This window comes from Heptranchias perlo, chromosome 16, assembly GCF_035084215.1.
Source record: "Heptranchias perlo isolate sHepPer1 chromosome 16, sHepPer1.hap1, whole genome shotgun sequence".
Lineage (NCBI taxonomy): Eukaryota > Metazoa > Chordata > Chondrichthyes > Hexanchiformes > Hexanchidae > Heptranchias > Heptranchias perlo.
Genome location: NC_090340.1, coordinates 28,259,105 through 28,270,196, shown reverse-complemented (window position 1 = coordinate 28,270,196; position 11,092 = coordinate 28,259,105). Strand labels below are relative to the sequence as shown.

At 38.1% G+C, this 11,092-nt stretch overlaps 1 protein-coding gene across 5 annotated transcripts; it reads left to right on the top strand.

The window, feature by feature from the left end:
* Positions 1-596: 596 nt before the first annotated feature.
* Positions 597-5,789, top strand: irx6a (iroquois homeobox 6a). 5 transcript variants are annotated; one of them, XM_067997466.1, is made up of 7 exons: positions 597-1,163; positions 2,047-2,310; positions 2,451-2,560; positions 2,760-3,070; positions 3,471-4,052; positions 4,590-4,698; positions 5,176-5,789. In XM_067997466.1, exons 1-7 carry the CDS (start codon positions 1,098-1,100, stop codon positions 5,183-5,185), a joined length of 1,452 nt encoding a protein of 483 aa, XP_067853567.1. In that variant the 5' UTR covers positions 597-1,097; the 3' UTR covers positions 5,186-5,789. The 5 variants fall into 5 exon arrangements, with proteins under 5 accessions (XP_067853567.1, XP_067853569.1, XP_067853570.1 ...); XM_067997468.1 differs by having other exon boundaries at positions 4,590-4,703; XM_067997469.1 differs by lacking the exon at positions 2,047-2,310.
* Positions 5,790-11,092: the final 5,303 nt, after the last annotated feature.

The following is an 11,092-nucleotide window of genomic DNA, read 5'->3' as shown; positions in this document are numbered from 1 at the left end:
GTTCTGATTTTCATTTTGTTTGACGCCTTGAGAACTTTGTTTGAGTTCGCCGAGGAAAGAACAGAAAGATGCGTCGTGATCTGTCACGAAATAAATCAATTAAGGAGAAAATGGTCAGAATTAGGAGCTCAGGAAAAACAGCGTGTGGCCCACATTTTACAACAGAGAATGACCTGAGCACACGTACGGGATGGACTGTATATATTCATCCCTATTCAAACTAATGCTGGTTAAGATCAACTCGAATTTTAGGGAGAAATGTTGCTTTATAAAGATAGAGTGATTCTATTATAAATTAGAGTACATAAAAAATTAGATTGAGAGTGAATTAAAAAACTTAGAGATTAAACTGCATTGAAAATAATAAATCTGAACATGTGCCAATATAATTTTGTACAGAAGAGATTTTTAAAAGTAGTTCCATTGTATTTAAATAGAGTTGAAGTTAATTGTGTTCAGATATATTCCTCTATGTTGAGTTAGTCAATGAAGACATTATAAAACGTGCACTAATACAAAATGCAGCCTTTGAAGACTGTAACAACCTTTCAATTCACTGAGGTCCCTTAAACATTGTTGTTGCTGTGACCTTTAAATTTCTGTATATTTTGTAATGTTGTAAAATGACAACAAGGCTTCCAAGTACTCCAACTGCTGTCGGTGTACATCAGAAAGCAACCTGAAAACATTAGAAACAAGTGTTGAATGCATCTAAGAATATTAGATGTTAAATATGATTGGCAAAGACATTATTATATCCTTTCTGTCATGTCGATTCGGGATTAATGTGACGTCACTTTGATACTCTTCCATGGATGAACGCTAAAGAACTATAGACCAGCAAATAATACAACCGGCAGACTCTATATCTGGCAGGACTTCCGTTATGTCTTTTTAACCCTCTTCAGCTAAATATAATCGATAAGTTTGCCTTGAGATGAACACCGATAAGCTTTGAACTGCCAGTTTACGGCGTCTTCCGATTTCGAAGTGGAATCATTTATTATTAAGCTAAAGGCCATGCGTGCAAATTTCTCTGGAAGAAGGTACATTTTGAACTAGGTTTGGCCACAATCAATCACAAAGAAATATTGCCTATGGTAACAAAAGGAGCAGCGATGTCGTTCTCTCAATTCGGGTACCCTTACAACACGACTTCACAGGTGAGAATGGACTGCGATTAGCATTCGTTTAACCTGCACTTTGCGTTGCGCTGTATTCTTTGCGCGTTAGTATTTTTTGGAAACTGTTTCACTTTCAATTTATAATGCATTATAGCAACCCCCTTTATATAATCGCAATTTTCACACTGCATTATTTATTTCGTGGTTGTATTGTTGAATATGCCAAATTTCTTGTACTTGCAAAATATTCTGCAACCGGCCGTTACTTTGATAGTATTTTGACTTACATGCTACACCTGCAATATGTCCCACGATTTCTGTACACTGTTAATTACATATTTTACCATTCCCTGACCATGTTGACACCTTGTTCATTTTACTTGCATAGTATTGATTACATAGTTTCCTCCTAGTAGTTATCTCTGTGCTCAATATTTCTTGATAGTTTGATTATATTTTGCATTTGGACAGTTTATTGTGTACCGCCCGTTCCCTATAACCAGCCCAATTCCCCAAACTGCATTTTTTTACATTATTTGCCTATTCGCACAGCACAATATTTATTTCACAATTCTTATCCTTTTCCCTGTATTTTCCTAAATGTGCATGTGCCTTTAAATATTTTTATCAAGCATAGATCACAAAGCATTCTGCATTTAATTTTTACTGTCGTGCTTCCTTAATAATTTACACTTTTTTAAGATTTCACATTTCCACAGCACAACGTTGCTATGTAAACTCTCTCCTCTGCTGGAATCCCACCTTATGCTGCTATTGTCATCTATTTTGAATGCAGTTGGCTTCAAGGCATATCGACTGCTGCACCTATCTCTGCCTTTTTCTACACTTTAAAATGTTTGATCTGCTGATCCGTGTTCCGGGTGAAATGACGGTTCCTCCTTTCATTCTTTTCTCCGTCCAGTTTTTCGTGTCAGCGAGTTCCAGCACGACGTGTTGTGAACCCGGCTCCAGATCTGTGTCTGAAGGCTCCGCTGGGCCGGCCCAGGCTGCCATTTGCTGCCCTTCCTATGATAACAGACTGCTGGCCAACGCCAGGACCGAGATCAACGCAGCTGCCGCGGCGCTGGGCATGTACAGCAGCTCTCCCTATGCAACTGCAGCCAGCCAGGGCTATGGGAACTACCTTACATACAGCACAGATCCTTCTGCTCTCTACTCCTCACTGGTGAGTAGCGGCCATGGGGGACATTAGAACGCTTTCCACCACGATTCCTTTATAGTGTTTGATGTGCCGAAGCCGCCCACGTTTGAACTGTGGTAAAAACTTTTGACTATTTTGCGTGTTCTTCTCCCCCCACCTTGCAGAATTCGCAGTACGAAATTAAAGATGGCACTGGGAGTCTGCACCCGGGAATTGCTCCGACTGCTACCTACTACCCGTACGATCACTCCTTGGGGCAGTACCAGTACGACAGGTAAGTCCTTTGATCAAAGGATGAAATATCAATCATACCCAGATCAAAAAGATGATTGAGGAGAAGCTACTTTTTTATGATCTGTAGATAAATGCATTTGTTGATCGCTGGTTTTGCCATCTACTGCCCGTTAAATGACTGTGCACGTTTTTTTCCCAATGAAAGGGATAATCGGGTTTGATTTTATTCGTATTTTTAGATGCGGTACCGTGGACTTCAACGGCAGTACTCGACGCAAAAATGCGACCCGAGAAACTACAAGCACTCTGAAGACTTGGCTGTACGAGCACAGGAAGAACCCTTATCCCACTAAAGGCGAGAAGATCATGCTGGCTATCATCACGAAAATGACCCTGACTCAAGTGTCCACCTGGTTTGCAAACGCCAGGAGGAGGTTGAAGAAGGAGAATAAAATGACCTGGTCACCCAGAAACAAAGGAGGGGATGACAAGAAAGAGGACAGTGAGAAAAAGGACGGGAAGGACTATGGCGCAGATAGTCTGGATAACGGTGGGACTTGACACATATTTACAAACAAATGCACACGTGTAATGTACTATTTGGGCATAACCTGAAATTATTTAGACGCGCAGACCTTGATTCAGTAGGTTGTCTTTCGTAAATGTAATTATATTGCTAAATAACTGGGGGCAAAACTTAACCGTGAAACGAAAATGGAAAGTTTAGAACAGAAAGTCCGAACAGATTATCATAATATGAGCAAAGTCGATATCCTTTAGATACCAGAGTCCTGTTAACCCCATGTAGATTTCTTACCACATTTTAAGGGTAAGGATTATTCAGATTTGTTATTATGATCATATTTGAAAGGGATACTTCAAAAGTCGTTCGATAGTAAAAAAAGTAAACATGAAATTACTGAAAGATATATTTTTGAATATACACACAGATGAGAAAGAATACAGAGATGATAAAGAGTTGAGACTGAGTGATCTGGACGATTTGGAAGATGATGAATCAGAAAAACTTGAAAGTGACCAAGAAAAGACGCCAAGCGAGATCGGTCCAGGGAGAGTTTTGGTGGAGTCTGAGGAAAGTGACTGCAATGTGTCGCCTCAAAGTAATCAGCACACCTTTCCCTGTTCGAAAAACAATTCCACCCTTGGATCCGACTTTCTAGAAACGATATCAAATAAGCCATCTGTTTCTGTAGCAAGCAACAGTCTGCCGCAGCGCTTTGGGACGGCAGAAAAACCGAAGATTTGGTCTCTGGCGCACACAGCAGCCTCCAATACTCTGGTGGGTTGTCAGAGTGGCCAGTCCCGGACAGGGATGTACTGCGCAGAGGTGAGGCCGGTTCAGGGCACGGGGAACCAAGCAGATGATATAATTTCTCTCGGAGACTCTTCACAAGCAGCCCGCATTCTGAGAACTTCTGCATTCAACTTGCAAACGCTTGTAGCCACTGGTCAGCTGCAATGTGCTTCCTATCCTACACTTGACAACTGCCAGTACACATCAGGGACTGAAGGTACCTGAACATTCACTGTATCTCCAGCCGCACCAGCTGCGTCTTAAAATGTTCAAAATGGCACGAAATGCAACTGAAAGGCGATATAATAACAATCCAACGCCCCCTTTTTCTCAACGTGCTATGTGTTATTTTCATGATGTAAATGAAGGCATCTCTTAATTACACCGAACATTTAGCTTCCAGTCTACTTCGTGACGTAGCTGTAGCATGGAATGTGCTTCGAAACCGCGCAGCAATAAGAGAAAAACATGGATTTCAAACTATAAACATTGTGGCACAATTTTACAACCTCTGCTTTATTACTTAGTATTTCTAACATTATCGTAGTATAATCAAATGCACAGAACATCTTGTTCCAGAATTGAACCAGCTAGAGTCACAAAGTATGCATTTGCCTATATCTAATCCATCATATTTATTGTGTGTATAAAAACCTAGATATGGAAAAAGGATTGGTCACTTAAGTTGCTTTTTATTCCTGAATATTTTGATATTTGGACGTAAACATAATGTGAAACGGATTGTATTTTTCAGGATTTTTGGGAAATGTGAAATGTGATCTCGGATCAGCAGACTTGACTGAAACGTGTCCACTGCACCAAGAAGAGAAAGTGAGAACAGCCTTCAGACCTGTGCTGAAGAGGTGAGGTAAGTGAAAGTTAATACGTTCCATCGACCCCCACCCATCCCTCCCAATTCATTCGTTTTGTGACAGTATCATCGTTTGGAGCCTTACGTTTATATAAAGTCCTCTCGTAAAATGTGCAGCAATATTGACTAAAATATTGTACACAATTCCAGTGCTAACAGAAGTAGGCCCAATGCTGTTGAGCTCTATTGAGTTTGAAAGTTGCTTCAAGTCACTGGCTATAGTTCTACGAGAATTAACTGTATTAGTCATTAGATGCTTACTGTGCTGTAAAAGAATCTGGCGTTTGTTCTAAACTATATTTTTCATTCACAATTCGATATATTGGCTGATATAGAAGTAGAGTGTTCTGATATATTTGTTGAACATTACCAGGATAAATTCGAGCTTACTTTCCACAAACAGTTCTGGTCATTGGTGATTTCTTCTACCTTTAATTGTGTCGTATTCTTTTTTAAAAAAAAAAATCAGGTTTGTTTAGTACTGTACGACGTGAGCCAAGGGGATCCCGCACAACTCCTTTATTTTATGCACTAATGATCTGACAATACACTGGAAATGAAACAGGATGCGTTTCTTCCGAGCACTGGCATTGACTTTAAAACGGATGCGCTTCGACTTAACCAGCGGTCAATGATCCGGTTCCAAAATCAGAAATGTTGCTTCCAACCGTTTGTCCATGCACGAACTTATTTGATATACGCAAGAAAAAAAATGTCTAAGAATCAGGGGAGGCCGTTGGGCTGTTATACGATATATACCTTCTAATAATGATTAAAGCACTCAATAACTTGCCGCACATTGGTTTTCTATTTTCTAACATTTTAAGTGAAGTACGTTGTCTCATTGCAGTTTACTCTTTGTTTCAAATTATTTTGCGTTTTACACAGATTCTTATATTTAACTTGTTTATTTTGGAGTTTCCCCCCCCCCCCCCCAATCCACTTTTTATGTTCGTGCTGTGAAATGTGACTAAATTACACTTGTCAACCCGTGTAACGTGATGATTTTGAAAACTGCAGACTCACAATGACCTATTTAAAACGAAGGTATGTTTTATGCAATTAAATTATCATGCAAATTGCTGAAGCGTTGCATAGATATTTTGTTTCTTGTAAGAAATGTTTTCAGAGTTCAAAATTAAAAAGTTCCATTTGAAAATCTAACGACTTAGAAATGTCTAACATTTTTGGCGGTCCCGTGAATTCTCGAAAAGTACAGTAGAATCAATGTTTTTTTTATTTTTAACACATAAATTATAAAAATGCCCAGCACCAATTGAAAATATTTGAAAATATTCTGCAAGTGTGATTTCATTGAACATTTACCAATATATAAGTTATCCAAACTTAGAATAACGATTTCCAGAAGTTTTTAAGTACATTTTGCGATGCTGCAGAAATGTTCTTAATTGGCGAAATGGCGTGTTATTCATAGCAGGTTAAAGCTCAGTCAAAGAACCGTTATTGTGCACTTTACATACAAGAGAAGCAAAGCGACAACTTTCCCTATTGTTTGCTACTAAGTAAGACTGACAGCATTGCTTGTATACTGTTCATTAGAATAAAGGAGGCAGGGCAGAATCAGGAGAAGAATTCCTCTTTGTTCCTGTATGCATAGAAAGTTGCAATGTTGCTGGGCTAACGCGTGCACTTGTTATAAGATTTTGCAAAGGACTAGATTTTGTAATAGTCACTTAAAGGACTCATACAAGTCTACTTTCGAAATTTAAGGCCAAAACGTGAAACATATATATATATATATATATCTAAAAAGAATCTTGATAACCTAAAACTGGAGTGGTGATGTACATTTTGTTTTACGTTTTGTTTTAGAATCAGAATCTGCAACAAAAATCACAACTTCGAAATCTAGCCACGTTACTGTCACTTCTTATTACTAAAGGCGTGGACGAAGTTTCAGGAATTCATTATACAAAATCTTTGCTGGTTTCAGATGTGTCTCTTTTGAAAGATCATTTTTTCATAAAGATGGGTTTACAGTCATATTAGTAACTGTATAACATAATAAAATTACATCAACTGGCGCCTTTTGTAGGGAGAAAGCCCTTATCCACTTCACAATTAAAGAGGCCGTCGAAATCACTGGAAGACATTCAATATAAATAATGTAATATGTTGGAGCATCATAATATATTACTCCGGTGGACTCTCTTTGTGCAGGTTTAACAACCTTGCCAGCAATCTATATTTTCAAGTTTCAGGTTTAGACAATAAAGTAAATGTAGCGATCAGTGGACCCAGATGGGAATTGTTTATTGATGCATTGCGGAATAAAACAATATCGGAACAAACACTTTTATCTTTGCTATAGTCATTTTCAAATTTGTAACCATACCAGTATCTTAACAATATGCGCCTGATGTGAATGTCACAGGAGCTGGAGGATCATTTTAGTGAGACACCAAAGCGAATCTTCAGAGTGCAATGCTACAGAGTCCAAATTCGAGCGCAGGGTGTTACCAATGAATGTGTGGCAGTGAGAATTTAATTACACAAACAACCCCCTTTTCCGATTAAAACAGTGTTCGGGTTTCCCACATTATGTAAATAATCCCAAATAGACAAGACTCTAGATTCTACTGTTGTGACACTTAAAGGGTTGACGTGAGTTTTTTTTAAACCCCACGGTCCAAATTACAAAAGTACACGTTTTAAATTTCCGCTAAAGTAGAGGAATTTGTTACATGTGAACTATGTTTTATTCTTAATTTACTCTGAAATACTCTGCGTTATCATTTTACAGCTTATTTATTTAAAACAAAAACAATATATGTTAAATTCCAGAAGCCAGCGTTAATTTAAGTTAAAGTTCAATTTTGTGTTATCGTAAAAACAAATCATTATAAACAATTATCACGTTTGCTTTAATATCTAAATATAATCGTAAGTGAGCAAAAACTAAGGGGCACGGATCTGATGAAGATTTGAAAGATTAAAGCAAACTCTAGTTTTATTGCGTTTTACTTTGTTCTCAGTAATAAAACCCTCAGCGTGTTTTCAGTAACCTTGGTGACTATATTTTCAATAACATACAGCCAAGAGAAGTGGTTTTAAATCATATCTATCCAAACTTTAGATTCATACAGAATCTGAAATTTGCACTTTTCTATTGTATAAGGGTTGAGCTTTCTCTATGTGGCTTGTTTTACACATACCATTTAATAAGTCTCGGGTTTGCAACTTTTTTTATAGTCTTTTTTTAAAAAAAGGCAAGCTATGTTTAAAAGAGAATGTCGAAATGGCACAATATCTAGTGCTGGGACTGACCCAGGGATTTCAGGCTGGGAAATTAAGCTGGCAAAAGATAAACATTATTTCAAGTCGGATTTGGAGGGGATTAGTTCATGTAATAAAGAGTATTAGTCTGATTCCGAGGCTTCTTGCAAGTCGACTTGCGCGGTTTTGACGTGTATGGAATAAATAAAACAAAGAACTTGTCCCCCCTCCCCTCCCCCCGTGTTTGCAGTAGGGTTTAGTTGTATAAAACTATTCCCAAGAAACTCCCAACAATACGAAATTTTACGCATGATGTTTGCTTTAAGAAGCAAAAAGATTTCAGCTACAGCAATGCTTAATCTTGTTTGAAATTTCCAGCGCCATCCAAGCATCTTTGCTCCTGAACAAATTGCCACTGGGGTATGAAAATAATCAGAAAACCGCTGCTGCTGAGAATTCAGTGGAATGGTGCATCGACAGCCCCACTGAGTTCGGCAGGAGCATTTGTGCACCACGTGGGGAAATTGCAAGGTTTGGACTTTTCCATCTTCTTGAGAGGCAGTTTCGTTTACCCTGTACTTGCTTGACGTTAGCTCAGTTTTTGCCCCGTTTGCAGTTATGCTAGTTGTGCATGGAATAAATTAACAGTTGTTCTAAATTAATCGTGGTCTTGTAGACTCAAAGAACTTGTCTGCTGCAATTTCGCTCACGATCAAAATCTCCCATCTCCAGAGTACAGATTTAATTTTAGCCAGCGCCCCATTTATATTGCCAAGTTCGTGTTAATGTGAATCAACACGAACCTCGCTCCACCATGAACACTCCAGTTTTAGAGGGCTTTGATTGTAGAACAGGCCGCATATTTCTTTTAAGGATCCCTATAAAGACTTAAAAAATCAGCTAAAAATGAAAACTATCGCAACATGGCTACAAAACTGATCACAAAGATGTTCTTGGGATTGTCAGACTGCTGAACCCTTTGAGTTCATTATGATTTCTACTGAACAATAAACGGTAAATTATTCTAATCTACATGGACAGAAATCATTGCTAGAGGGATCCATGCATGCTTCCTTGAAAGGGGTCTCAATAATCCTAGAACCAGCCTTCAGTGTATCTCCCAATCTTGTGAAAACTCTCCCTTCTGGCTGTTGGTTTCATATTGCAATATAAAACAGTGTTTGGTCTCACTTTAGAGGGAGCCTTTGACCTCCTGTCTTGTTTCCAGATAAAAAGGGACACTAGTGTTGTCAACTCTCACCACATGCATAGTTAAGTTTAAAAAGTCGGAGATCTGTAGCAGTGTAAATGCCACTGACCCTGGACTGATGCCCAGTGATTTCCTACTGAGGTAAGTGTGGATTCCAACATAAATATCTAAGTTGATACTACAACAGTAGTCTGATCCACTCAAATCAAATCACTATGGCCTAAACTGAATTGAAATCTCTCAATGTTTAAACTTACCTGCAGCTTGATGTTCAGAATTAGTTTTCATGCCAAAGGGAAATTAAATCATCAATTAAAACTGGGTCTTCATGTCAAAGAAAATGGAAGGAGGGTTTGATTAAATATTTTAAACTGTTTATAACAGTTTTGATGTAATAAAGCAGCAACAAATAGAGATAACAAAATGTCTATAATTACAAAGAAAAATCTTACAAGTCCAAACAGGATACAGTCAAAACTTTAACAATCTGCAATAAACAGTCAAGGTACAAATGCTAATTTACCAAGATATTCCTAGGAACCATCTGGAGCATTCTGGGGAAATAGGGAATATTGTCAAGCACAACAGGCATAAGGAACATTATAGGAAACTAAAGGAAGGACTTGAAAGTAAAAAAAAACTGTTGAATAAAATAGATAGCCTGTGTGAATCTTCTACATTTGTAGTGGAATAAAAATTAGAAAGCAAGTGGTGGGAGCTGTTGCTCCAAAATGCAATTAGAGTAAGCATTTCTGCATTGTTTACACTTCCTATGCGTCAATCAATATGAATATACAACAACTGCAGTGTAACCAGAACGAATAGCACTTCTGTTCTGCAGAAAGGCAAAGCAATTTATGGATGTCTCAATAACCTGGTGTCACTGAATCATATTTTCACCTCAGTGTGTGATGGACTAGGCTGCTCGTTGTTTCAGTTGATGACAAAAGGGCCCTTTCTGCAATAATCCTTTCAAACCTTGTAAAGTACACAACAATAACTGGCAATCGTTTATATTGAAACTGAGGTGAGATTGACACGGACGACAAAATTACTTTCACACAACCTGAGAACTAACTTCATATTTACTGAAAACACAAGGAATTAGGAAAAAATGCTAAGTGTGAAACTATAAAAAAAGACAGCAGACTTAGTGATCTATCTATCTTATATATACTATTAAAATAATGCATCATCTATGTGCTGCCTGTAAACAAGAAATAGAGGGCAGTAAACAGTCTGATGTGAGGGGATCATCACTCCACACTGGCATCATGTCACCTGGTATGTATGGTCAAACTATTAATTTTCAAGGGGCTGCAAACAGGCGTTCATAGTTGAATAACACTATCTGTGAGGAGTTAAAAGTGGATTTCTCCTGATCCACTAGTTGATGCAGTAAAAACCCATTATTTGAAGGTAAAGATGGATGTGAAACAAGAATAAAGCCACCATTCTTCTAAAGTCTTCATCTTTCCGAAAAACTTGGGAATTTGCAAGTGATGGCCTTCCTTGATTTTCTCACTATTTTTGAACTGACAGCGGTATGAAAACTAAATGTGCTTTCTGGGCACAAATCAGACTGCTCCAAGTAGTTCCAAACCTCACTAGAATATTCCAAACAGCTAGCAAAAATTCATTAAGAAACAAGCCTAACAAATTTCAGAATATTCATCAACTTTGTAAACAGCAGTCGGAATTAAGCAGCTGGAAGGTAATAAATATCATTTAGCTATTGTTCATCATCACAAGAATCACAACAGAATTTCAAGGTCATTTTTTTGGTTACAAAACTAGTTAAGTGGATGGCATGGCAGCTCTGAGCATTGGTGCCATTGAGTGGTAAGACAGACATTTGCATCTGTAATTGTGACATGTCAAGTTAGTGATCTGTACTTTAGGTGGATGGAGGCACACGTTTTCCATACAAAAGGGAGGT

Bases quoted from the DNA above. Each gene is read 5' to 3' on its own strand.
- irx6a (XM_067997465.1), top strand. From the start codon at position 1,978: ATGTTTGATCTGCTGATCCGTGTTCCGGGTGAAATGACGGTTCCTCCT. The intron at 3,071-3,470 runs GTGGGACTTGAC...ATATACACACAG, and splicing joins CGCAGATAGTCTGGATAACG to ATGAGAAAGAATACAGAGAT. The intron at 4,053-4,589 runs GTACCTGAACAT...TGTATTTTTCAG, and splicing joins GTACACATCAGGGACTGAAG to GATTTTTGGGAAATGTGAAA.